Source organism: Cervus canadensis, chromosome 1, assembly GCF_019320065.1.
Source record: "Cervus canadensis isolate Bull #8, Minnesota chromosome 1, ASM1932006v1, whole genome shotgun sequence".
Taxonomy (NCBI): domain Eukaryota; kingdom Metazoa; phylum Chordata; class Mammalia; order Artiodactyla; family Cervidae; genus Cervus; species Cervus canadensis.
In genome coordinates, this window is record NC_057386.1 from 118,482,970 (window position 1) to 118,495,711 (window position 12,742).

A 12,742-nucleotide genomic window follows, 5' to 3' on the forward strand; every position below is an offset into this window, starting at 1 on the left:
TTCGCCCTCATGAAGAGGCTCTTTAGTTCCTCTTCAATTTCTGCCATAAGGGTGGTGTCATCTGCATAGCTGAGGTTATTGATATTTCTCCCTGCAATTTTGATTCCAGCCTGTGCTTCATCCAGCCCAGCATTTCGCATGAGGTACTCTGCATATAAGTTAAAATAAGCAGGGTGACAATATGCAGGTTTGACATACTCCTTTCCCCATTTTGAACCAGTCCATTGTTCCATGTCTGGTTCTAACTGCTTCTTAATCTGCATACAGATTTCTCAGGAGGCAGGTCAGGAAGAATTTTCCACAGTTTGTTGTGATCCACACAGTCAAAGGCTTTAGTGCAGTCAGTGAAACAGAAGTAGATATTTTTCTGGAATTCTCTTGCTTTTTCTATGATCCAGCAGAAGTTGGCAAATTGATCTCTGGTTCCTCTGCCTTTTCTAAATCCAGTTTGAACATCTGGAAGTTCCCAGTTTACATACTGTTGAAGACTGACTTGGAGAAGTTTGAGCATTCCTTTGCTAGTGTGTGAGATGAGTGCAATTGTGCAGTAGTTTGAACAGACTTTGGCATTGCCTTTCTTTGGGATTGGAATGAAAACTGACCTTTTCCAGTCCTGTGGCCACTGCTGAGTTTTCCAAATTTGCTGGCATGTTGAGTGCAGCACTTTCACAGCATCATCTTTTAGGATTTTAAATAGCTCAGCTGGAATTCCATCACCTCCTCTAGCTTTGTTCGTAGTGATGCATCCTAAGGCCCGCTTGACTTCACCTCCAGGATGTCTGGCTCTAGGTGAGTGATCACACCATCGTGGTTATCTAGGTTATTAAGGTCTTTTTTGTACAGTTCTTCTGTGTATCCTTGCCTCCTCTTCTTAATATCGTCTGCTTCTGTTAGGTCCAAACCCAAGAAGGGTTTACAAACAAATAAGTAGTCAGTCACCAACAAATACACTTTATTGTGCAAGGAGCTATAGTAGCAGAATCACGGTGTCCTGTGGGAGTACATGATGGGGAAGTTTCTTGGAAGAAGTATTGTGTAAGCTGAGATTGTGTAAAGGAATTAAAAGAGAAGAGACAGTGGAATTTCAGGTAAGGGAACAGCGTACACAAAGTCTAAATAGGAGAGAGAGCATGGGATTTTAGGAAAGCTGAATGGAACTTAGTCTGGTTTAAAAGATTGCCGGGATCTTGAGATCCCCTTAGCTTTCTGAAGGGAGTTAGGAAACCACAGCATCCTTTTGGCACCCCCTTGAGTCTGGTAGGGGTAAATTTCATCCAAAAGAGCCTTTATACCAGCAGGACTTGTATAAAATGTTCTGTGCTGTGGATGTCCCTCCTTCCACACCCTCCCCTTCAGGATTCATTAAAATCTCATTCTCTGAGCTGTAAAGAGACTTCCTGCTGACACCTGCTTCTGTCAGCATCCTGGGGGAAGGGAGGGGATAAGAAGAAAGAAAAGAAAAAGGATTAATTTTCTGCACACCACCACTGTTTAATGCTTCAGAGCCTTCATGCCCTGACAGCATTTCCATCATCCCACTCCTTTGGGGAGTTATAATATATTAATAGAGACATCTGGTGGGTATTTATTATGTGACTATTGTGTGCATGAAACGAAGAATCAAGGTAGGAGGCAGGAAGAAGCTGGGAGTCTGCGCTTTGCGGTGTTTGGGGGATTGGGGAACATCTGTGAGGGGCTTCCACCTGGAGTCAGGACTAGTTACCTTTTGTATTAGAGGTCACTGGTGCTGGTTTGTTGGGGAGGGTTCCTTTCAACCATCTCTAGATGCACCTGAGCAGGTACATTCAGGTCACAGATGAAGCACACCCAGAATGCTGGTTTCTCGAGCCTCTGACCATATCCTTCCCACACAGCTCTTTTGGCAATTCCCTTCCCTCTTTTGAGGGTTGGGCGTCTGGAAAATGAGCAGATCAACTGCAGTGATCTTTAGACTTTTATTAGCAGCAAAATTCTTTCTGTGAATACAGTTTTATTCAGAAGCTAAATATATAAGACAGATAAAGAGTGGAGCTGGATAAAGATCTTTAGTGGCTGAAAGCATTAAATGTATCACGGTGCAACTGTAAGTTAAAATAATACCAAACTGTAAAGTAAATGTAGCGAGTTTAGCAAGCTTCACTTTGTTGTTGTTGCCATAGTGGATAGTGTATCAGTTATCTTTTGCTGTGTAACAAATCTGATGCTCTGTGACAACCTAGAGGGGTGGGATGGAGTTGGAGGTGGGAAGAAGATTCCAGAGAGAAGAAACATACATAGACCTATGGCTGATTCATGTTGATATACGGCAGAAACCAACACAATGTTGTAAAGCAATTATCCTCCAATTAAAAATAAATAATTATTAAAAAAAAAAAAAAACTCAGTGGCATAGAACAATGATGATTTATTTTCTGGAATCTGGGCCTGGCTGGTGGTTCTGCTGATCTTGGCTGGGCTCTCTTGTGCATCAAACTGTCAGCTGATCTAAGACGCTGTGGCTAGAATGACTCAGCTCTGCATACCTCTCCTTCTGTCCTGAGTTTTTTGTTTCAGTGACGAAAGTAAATAGAAACATACAAGGCTTTTTCAGGCTTAGCCCCGGGATGGCCCATCTCTCCCCTGTGTTTTATTGGCCAAAGTAAGCCACAATTCCATGCGGGATTCAACGGTTGAGAAATAGACTCTGCCCTTTGGGTGAAAGCAATTTTAAATCCACATGGCAAAGGGCATGGATCTTTAGAAGGGTGAAGTATTGAGGTCACCAATGCGATAAAATAGATCTCATGGTTTTATTAAATATTAAATTCTTAAAAATTATTTTTGCTCACTCTCTTTTTAATTAGTAGCCTTGCTTTGTTAGTGGGAATCCAGCATTGCCATCTGGGCTGAAGTGAGGATGGAGGGCTTGGTTCCCTGTCCACTCTGTCCCTCCATGGCCCACTCACCTGCAACCCTTTGAGATCCCTTCAGGGAACTATACAAACAGCTTAGACAATTTGGAGGAATAAGAGGCAGGTACCCTTCATAATTCTCCAGGAAGCCTTGTCCTAAGTATGTGAATAAGAGTGGAGATGGGTCTGCCCTCTTTGCCCTGACCTGCCTCAGCCACTGAGCCAGGGGTGTTTCCTCATGCACCCACTGAGGGTCAGGGGTAGCCTCTGAGGGACTAAGTGGGTAAGACTTCTCACTCCCAATGCAGGGGGTCCAGGTCTGATCCCTGGTCAGGGAACTAGATCTCACGTGCCACAACAGAGTTCGCAACTAAAGATTCCACATGCTGCTGTGAAGATAGAGGATCAAGGGTCCTGGGTGATGCAGCTAAGACCTGGCACAGCTAAAGAAATAAATGATTTTTTTTTTTTTTAAAGAGGAGTAGCCTCTGAGAGTCCTGGCAGGAAACAGACATGAAATCCTTCTCACTTAACAGATCTGAAGCGGACATTCAGACTGGTACCGGGCCCTAATGCACACTGCTAATAAGCAACAGACCCAGGATTTGGATCTTAAACCCCACTAGGTCAAGGAGGACTCAAGCTGGTGTGCAGCAGGCCCTCTAGGCATTTACTGGGTTGGATACAATGCTCTGAGGAGCTTGTCCAAGGAGGCAACACTTTGGTCTCCACTTTTGGCTTCCCTTGTGGCTCAGATGGTAAAGAATCTGCCTGCAGTGTGGGAGACCTGGGTTCGATCCCTGGGTCAGGGCAATCCCCTGGAAAAGGGAATGGCTGCCCACTCCAGTATTCTGGCCTGGAGAATTCCATAGACAGAGGAGCCTGGCAGGCTATAGTCCATGGGGTTGCAAAGAGTCAGACACGACTGAGTGACTCACTTTTGGTCTTTAATGAGATCCCAACACTGGACTTTGGTCTTAAGGATGTGGAGCCTGAATCCTTGGCAAGGGTGCCACCTTCTTGTCACTAGAGTATTCTCAAGGCCCCCATGTTCACAATGCTCCCCAGCCCACAGGAGGCCCAGATATGGCCATTCTCTCCCTTCAGAGCAAAGGCTTTGGTTTGGAAAACCAGTTTGTTTCCCTCTGTTTGCTTTTGAAATTAAAACATGAAAATCCACAGGAGGCTTGCGAATCCCCACTGGGACCAATTGGTGACATTTTCAAACACTAGATGAGTTGTTTGTCAACTTTGTGTTTTGGAGCAGAGGACGGGGAGTGGGTAAGGTCTGGAGAGATGCTGGGAGCTCCAGCAGGCCTTCTGCTCATCTGCAGATGGAGGCAATTATCCTAGGTGGGTCTTGGGGACCCCTATTCCTGCTTGTATTTCTGGAGTTGTGCGTTTCCTGTGCATGCTAATCCCAGAGAGTTGCATGGTGGGGTTAGAGGCTTTGACTTCAGGTCTGACCATACCCCTGACCAGACTGTGAGCTGTAGGAATGTGTCCATGAAAGGGTCTCTACTGGGTATATAACCCAGCATCTCATGTGTGCTCTGTCTGGGTCTCTGAGCTGCTTTTTAAAGGCAGGAGATACATGGAGACTTCCTGTTGGCTCAGACAGCAAAGAATCTGCCTGCAATGCAGAAGACCCAGGTTCAATCCCTGGTTCAGGAAGATGCCCTGGAGAAGGGAATGGGAATCCACTCCAGTATTCTTGCCTGGAGAATTCCGTGAACAGAGGAGACTTGAGGGCTACAGTCCATGGGGTCACAAAGAGTCAGACACGACTGAGCAACTAACAGTTTCACTTCACTTTTAATATGTGGAGGGGGATTAGAAGAGGATGAGAAGGAGAAGTGGGGATGAAGGAGGAAGAAGAGGGGTAGTTGAGACATCCATTTCCGTGGAAAACCAGAGGGACCTGGGGAGGTGGCTGGATGAGGTTGTAACTAGGGCTCTTTGGGAAGGATGGGTGGTCTTCCTCATACAGGAGTCCAGTGTATGCTTTGCAATTAATGGGGGGAAACATCAGGCTGAGGGATATTAGCATACCTTGAGGAAGATCTTTTCAACAGAACGGCATAGACTTCTTATGAGAGAGTGAGGTCTTCATCACAGGGAGCATTCGAGCAAGGCTGGAAGGACCCCATAGGGAGGCTGTGTAAGACAGGCTTTCAGGTGATCCCCCATGGCCCTCCCCTCCTGGTGTTCATGTCTCTGTGTAACCTCCTTGCCTTGAGGGTGGGCAGGACCAGGGTTGTGTTTCTAACCTATGGAATACTGCAAATGGGATGGGACCTCAGCCCTGTGATTACATCATATTATGTAAGACTCTGTCTCACTTGACTGGAGCGGCAGTCACCTTGCATACCTGATGAAGGAAGTGGCCCATGGGGAGAAGCTGAAGTCCGCTTGGTTAGGAATTGCAGCCTGCCTCCAGGACGTGGAGGTGACCTCTTGCCAACAGCCAACAAGAAGTCGGAGGCTTAGGTCACACAGCTGCTGGGAAGAGTTAGATTTACCTGGAAGCTTGTTCTTCCGCCTAGAAAACCTCCAGATACAATCTGAGCCATCTGGAGCCATCTGGAATCTGACCCATCTGACATCTGATTGCAGCCTTGTAAGATGCTGCGCAGAGGACCCAAAGCCATGCCTGGACTCCCAACATGGAAACTGTGACATAATAAATGTGTGTTGTGTAAAGCCCCTAAGTTTGTAATAACTTGTTATGCAGCAATCGAAAATGAACATAGGCATTGTAGATGGGGCTTTGTTCCACCCCGTCTGTATCCACTGCTAGGTTGATTTTTCCAATTATCTAATGGTGCTGAAGCTGAAGCTCCAGTACTTTGGCCACCTGATGTGAAGAGTCGACTCATTGGAAAAGACCCTGATGCTGGGAAAGATTGAGGGCAGGAGGAGAAGGGGATGACAGAGCATGAGATGGTTGGATGGCATCACTGACTCAATGGACATGGGTTTGAGCAAACTCAAGGAGATGAGAAGGACAGGGAAGCCTGGCATACTGAAGTCCATGGGGTCACAAAGAGACACGACTTAGCAACTGAACAACAACAATGCTACAGAACAAATCACATCAAGCACAGTGGCTTCAACAGCAGTAGCTGCTCATTACCTCTTGCAGATTTTGTTGGTAGATACTTGAGAGTGGCTTGGCTAGGTAGTCCTGGCAGAGCTGCAGTCATACATCGGCTGGGGCTGAGGCCATCTGAAGGTTTGACAAGGGCTAGAGGGTCACTGGCAAGTTGGCGTTGGCTGGTGGGTGGTGGGGAGGAGGGGCGAGGGCTCAATTCCTCTCCACAGGGGTGTTTGAGTGTCCTCATGACATGGCATTTGACTTCCCCTAGACTGAATGACCCAAGAGACCAAGGCAGAAGTTGCAATGTCTTTCGTGACCTAGCCTTGGAAGTCAGCCACGGTCACACCCATTGTATTTAGCTGGTCACACAGCACCAGCTGGGATTCAATGTGAAAGAAAACAACACAGGGAGAGTGAATACCAGGAGGCAGATATCCCAGGGAACCATCTGGTAGACTGGCTGCCATATTGATCTTTCTTCCTTTGAGTATGTTTAGCATTTGTTCATCCCCAGAGGCCCCTGATCCAAAGCAAGGCATGTTTCCATCCATGTTTCCCCCGGCCACTCCCTCTTCTTTCTCACAAGACGCCCGCTTCCGGTTGCTTTCAAATTCATCCTTCTCTGCTCTTCTGAACAAACCAGCTAAGGTGGGAGGATGTGAGAGGAGGTGGGGAGGGAGGAGGGGGGGAGATGGGGCTTTTCATTTTCAACTTTAAGTGTGAAAAGGCAATTTCATGCCTGCTGACGTGATTAGAGCAGTGGAAGTAATAGAGGCTGGCAGCTAATGGGGTGCTGGCTCCAGGGGATTTGTAATTACTGATTTTTTTTCCCCCAACAGGGACAAGAATTTCTAGTGGTGTTGAGCCCTGCATTCCACTTGAGCGATGCCCCTCAGCGCCTGGGAGGTGGAGGATATTATTAGTGGAGAGAATGCTTATTTGCCATAGACCATAGCATTAGCTCTCTACCCAGCTCTGATCCTCTGCACCGTCCCTGGGGCTACACGGACAGGCATTCAATTCACCTCATATTGGGGAGGTTAAGTCTGCAGGCTGCCCAGGTCTGAATTCCACCTCTGCCACTTCCCAGCCGTGCGACCTCGGGCAAGTTGTCTAATTTCTCCACACCCGGGTCTCCTCACCAGAAAATAGACGATAACCATCCCTGCCTTGTAGAAATGTTGTGAGGATTAAATGAAGTAATGTGGGCCTCCAGGAGGCGCTATGTCAGTATTCGCTGCTGCTAAGTCGCTTCAGTTGTGTCCGACTCTTTGCCACCCCATGGACTGTAGCCTGCCAGGCTCCTCTGTCCATGGGATTCTCCAGGCAAGAATAATTGAGTGGGTTGCCATGCCCTGCTCCAGGGGATCTTCCTAACCCAGGAAACAAACCCACATCTCTTACATTTCCTGCATGGGCAGGCAGGTTCTTTACCACTAGCGCCACCTGGGGAGTCCATGTCAGTGTTTGCTTTTTTATTGAAACAAAAATGTCAAGAAGAGCACAGGATGGAAATTAAAATGCTACAGGAGCTTTGGAGGCAGGAAATCTAGATGTTTGTGTGAAATGGAGAGATTTTTATACAACTAGTTGGCAACTAGTTTAAATTTGAAAAAAAAAATTCTGTGGCCCACACTAAACATATTTGTGCCAGGTAGGGGTTGGGGTCAACCTGGGATCCAGGGCTTCAGACCACTCTCCCAGAATCTTTTCCACTCCAGCTGTAGAAGTCTACTGTTTGGACTCTTTTCCTGAGAACACCATTATCCTCCAGGTTTCCATGAAAAGTGAAAGTCGCTCAGTTGTGTCTGACTCTTTGCAACCCCATGGACTGTAGCCCTCCAGGCTCCTCTGTCCTTGGAATTCTTGAGGCCAGAATACTGAAGTGGGTAGCTGTTCCCTTCTCCAGGGGATCTTCCCAACCCAGGGATAGAAGCCAGGTCTCCCACGTTACAGGCAGATTCTTTACTGTCTGAGCCACAGGAGAAGCCCAGGTTTCCATGAACTTCCTGCAAATGTCAAGTCAAGAGTATCTGCCACATGCTGAGCACTTAAGAAAAATACACTCAGCAGAACCCTATGAAGGATGTATATGTTCCCCACTGTGTGTGTGTGTGTGTGTGTGTGTGCGCACGCGCGTGCATGCATGCTCAGTCACTCAGTCACGTCTTACTCTTTGCGACCCCATGGACTGCAGCCCACTGGTCTCCTCTGTCCACAGGATTTTCCTGGCAAGAATACTGGAGTGGGTTGCTATGTCCTCCTCCGGAGGAACATTCCTGACCCAGGAATTGAACCCCTATCTCCTGCGTCTCCTGCATTGGCAGGTGGATTCTTTACCACTGTGCCACCTGCAAAGCCCCCATGTGCCCCATTGTAGAGATAAGCAAACTGAGGCTCTGAGAGGTTGGGATTCTTTTGCTTGAAGGGATTTGAACTGAGGTTTACCAGACTCCACAGGCTAGAGCCTAATCACAGTGGCCTACTTTCTCTCCAGCCTCACGCCTTCCCAAATTACCTTTCAGGCTCCAGACAGGATGGTCTGTCCACCCTAGTGGTCAGCCGGACAGACAGAGGAAACAGGAAGAGCTGACAGATGAGGAGAAGGAAATCATCAACAGGGTGATCGCTCGTGCTGAGAAGATGGAAGAGATGGAGCAGGAGCGAATCGGGTGAGACCCTGAGCTTCCCTCCATTCAAGGGTGGGGAGGCCGTGCTGCCCAGGGCGCGGTGCTGGGGGAGGGGACGGGGCAGGGCTGCCTTTGGGGTTTGAGCCACCCACTCAGGCAGAACCGGAATCCTCGGTGCGGGAGATGAGAGAGCTGGGAGAGGAGAAAAGAGAACAGAGAGAGTGGTCTGGGGGCTGGCTGGGGAGGGGGCGTCTGGGCTGGGGGTGCATTAAAGATGGAGAAGCGGGTACCTTCTCAGAGGCAGATGGGAGATTGTCTCTGGAGGCTGGAGGTGTGTGTATGAGCACAGGTGTCTCACCATTTCGGCTGCACAGAAATGTGTTCTAGTGACGTAGGCCATGCAGGTTCCAGAAAGTACAGCTGAGGGCGAGGTAAGGGGGAGCAAGTCTACTTCAAAGACACAGTACGGGAAAGAGAGCGCACGCCTGAAATGAACTATATGAGAGAACGGGAGAAATCCTTCCTAAAGGGGAGCCCGCATGAGAGTGAGGCTGCAGAGGTTAAGCTGGTGGGTCTGGACGCCAAGAACTCAGGGTTCCATCCCCATTCCCTGCTTACCAGCTGCAGCTCCCATGCATGTTGCTTCACCCCTGAGGCTCGGTTTACTGTCTTTAGAACGGGGGAATAAAAGTCATCGTCCCACAGGACAGTCATAAGGAGTGAAGTGATGCTTGTATCGTTCCTGGCCGAGGTCTGGGCATTCAATTCAGTTCAGTCGCTCAATCATGTCTGACTCTTTGTAACCCCATGGACTGCAGCACACCAGGCCTCCCTGTCCATCACCAACTCCCAGAGCTTACTCAAACTCATGTCCATCGCGTCGGTGATGCCATTCCATCTCATGCTCTGTCATCCCCTTCTCTTCCCACCTTCAGTCTTTCCCAGCATCGGGATCTTTTCCAATGAGTTGGTTCTTCGCATCAGGTGGCCTGGGCATACTTTGCATTTAATGAATGGTAGGAGGGAGGGGGAAAGTGGGGTTTGGAGGGCAGAGGTAACAAAAACACATAAGGGATGCAAGAAGGATGTGTGGTGTGTGTGTGTCAGGGAGTGACATCGTCAGTGAGCCAGGGCAGTGTTAGAGAGAGAGGGAGGGGTAGCGGGTGGGCTTGGGAGGGGTAGATGGGGAAGTGAGAGGGGAGGCGTGCCTGGGAGAAGAGAAGAGTGAGTGTGTGTGTTGCGGGGTGGGGGGTGAGGTTCATGGCATGGGTAGAAGTTTTCACTGCCAGGACTCAGGGAGGCCACCAAGCGGTCCTCCAAGACTGAACCTCAGATGGGAAATGAGAGGGGTCACTGAGATGTCACCTCCTTCCCAGACCTTTCTTCCCTGGGGCAGAGTGGGGAGCAGCCTTTGCTGACTGCTTACAACTGGTTGGGCACTGGGGTGTCCTTTCATCTCCCTGTCCATCCACTCAGCAGGGAGTTAACAAGATTCCTGGGTGGATAATGATGTTCTGAACACATAAGAAGTGGGCACCTTTGATTTGAGCCTCTGCAGATCATTTTGTTCTGGGTAGGCTGGGGCAATCAGAGGTGATGTTGACAAGTGACAGATAACCTGGCAAAGGTAGAGTCAGCTTGTGTTCAGCCCTCCATCAGCTTCCTGAGTGTTGCTAAAGGGGAAAGGTCTTGAGGGGTTTGCTTACAGGGTTGAGTTTTTATTTTGCTTTTAAAAAGATATATCAGGAGTGAGGAGTTGTTCAGGCTGGAGGTCTTGTGAGTGTGTGGGTGTGAGCTTGAGTGTGTGTTCACTTCAAGCAACAAGGGGCCTCAGCCTTGCAGAAAGGATATCCTTGCAGAAGGATATGGATGTTAAATTCTTGCTTGGAGGCAAGAACTTCCAACCTTTTTCCTACATAGCACTTTCCCACCAGCTAACACACTTTGTATTTTACGTTGAGTTTGACTGTTGCATGTCTCTCCCTATCAGATGATGAGATTCCTGAGTGTAGACATTGTTGCCTGTTTTGTTCACCATGGAATCCCCGGACCTAGTACATAGTAGGTGTGCAGTAAAGTATTTGTTGAGTGAGTTTGTGAACACGGTAGACAGTGCTCCTCCCACCCACCCAAGCCAGTTTCTGCCTGCATCTCCTGTGGCCATGAGGCTGGAGAGCTTGGAATTTTGTAGTCCGGGGTCCAAATTTCCAAAGACACTACAACTGGCTAATTTAGATTTATATCAGAATCTATCCCTGTTAACTGGGCTGCCTTTGGGTGTAAATTAAGGGGATCTGTGTGAACTAAGTGGATTCTAGCTTGAACATTCAAGAACAGGGTAGGTGGGCTCCCTGCCTCGCCCCCCATGCCCTGCTACATTGCATGATCTGGTGACGTGGTGGGAGAGCACAGCAGTTAACCCCTGAGGCCCCAGAGTCAGAGAGGCCTGGGTTCAAATTCCAGCCCTATTTCTTAGCCCCTGTGTGGCCTTAGGCAAGCCACTTGAGCTCCTCCTTCCTCAGTTTCCTCATCTGCAGAATGGGGGAGCTCTGCAGATCATTTTATTCCTGGATGGAAAATGATGTTATGAACACACAGGAAGCAGGTGCCTTTGATTTGAGCCTCTGCAGACCCTCATGCTGGGAAAGATTGAAGGCAGGAGGAGAAGCGGGTGACAGAGGATGAGATGGTTGGATGGCATCATCGATGGACATGAGTTTGGGCAAACTCCAGGACATAGTGAAGGACAGGGAAGTTTGATGTGCTGCAATCCAGGGGGTCGCAAAGAGTCAGACACGACTTAGCAACTGAAGGACATCAAGAACCGGGATAACTTAGCACACACTTCTCTGGGAATGTTTAATTCACGTGCAAAATATTACCATGGTGCCTGGCACAGAGCACATGCTCAGTTAATGGTGATGATCGTTTAACAACACATTTGCTGAGGAAATGCGTTTCTTTACACCTACCAAAGCCTCTGTTCTAGAATTATGCCTGAGACTGTGGTTTGGCAAGCCCCTGGCTTCCCCTGAAGGAGATCTGAGAGCCTTCCAGTGAAGCCAGGGCCAAGCCCATGGTGACAGTTTCCCCTTTCTGAGACACTACATTTTCTCATCCTGCCAGGAGGGAGGACAGTCCTGGAGGATTCTGGCTGCCGCTGTTTCCCCACGCCCTTCCAGCTGCCAGCCCTTGCTGGTAGCATTGCCAGAGGCAAACCCATGCTATTTGTGTCTTATGAGCTCGAACCTGCCCTCATTCCTGTTCAACCCACACTTCCCTGGGAGAGGATCAGAGTGGAGTCAGATGAAAGGAGAGCGACACATCAGATACAGAGTGAAGCTGAAAATGGGGTGCCATTGGGGCTCCCCCTCCAGAACATGAGGCTCAGTTAATGAGCCTTGGGGTCTTCAGTTCCCCACCCATCCAGTAAGGCAGGCCAGCCTGGGTCTCAGGATCCTTCCTGATCCAATTGTACAGTGTTTGGGGGTGACTGGTGGAGGACCCTGTACCGTGCTATTGGCTGCCCCTCTCAGCAAGTGAGCTGTTTCTATTAAACCTGTGGATATAACTGTGTCCCCTTCTGGCCCAGACACCAGCTCTGTGATGCTGAACTTCCTTTTCTGTTACCTAACAGTCATCTGGGAGACATGCGAAGTCATTGTTTATATAATAAGCAATCATTATAGTGGGTACCATTTATAGACTGAATATTTCCTGTGTGCCAAACACTGAATCTAAAAACTTCATATAGATTTAACTCATTAACTGCTCCTCTCAGCCTGATCAAGTAGGTTCTATTATTATCCCCATTTTGCAGCTGAGGAAACTGAGGCTTAGAAAGTCTAGGTCACTTGTCCAAGGTCACACAGAGCTAAGAGACATGTCCCTCTCTGGCTGACTCTTCAGAATTACGCTCCTAACTATTAGGTGTCTTTCCTGAAGGCCTGACCTTGAATTGTTAGACTCTGCAGAATATGGGAACATTTAAAGCTTAGGTTTGGAGGGGACATTGGAGAAGTAAATGGCAACCCACTCCAGTACTCGTGCCTGGAAAATTCCATGGATGGAGGAGCCTGGTAGGCTACAGTCCATGGGGTCAAAAAGAGTTGGACATGACT

General features: G+C 48.5%; 1 protein-coding gene across 5 annotated transcripts in view; it reads left to right on the forward strand.

The window, feature by feature from the left end:
• The window catches only part of RPH3A (rabphilin 3A), a 265,132-nt gene that overhangs the window by 211,657 nt on the left and 40,733 nt on the right, over positions 1-12,742 (forward strand). For all 5 annotated transcript variants that reach the window (XM_043439517.1, XM_043439522.1, XM_043439527.1 and 2 more), the window contains one exon: positions 8,517-8,663. In XM_043439517.1, coding sequence (XP_043295452.1) covers positions 8,517-8,663 — 147 coding nt within the window. The remainder of the gene's footprint in view (positions 1-8,516; positions 8,664-12,742) is intronic.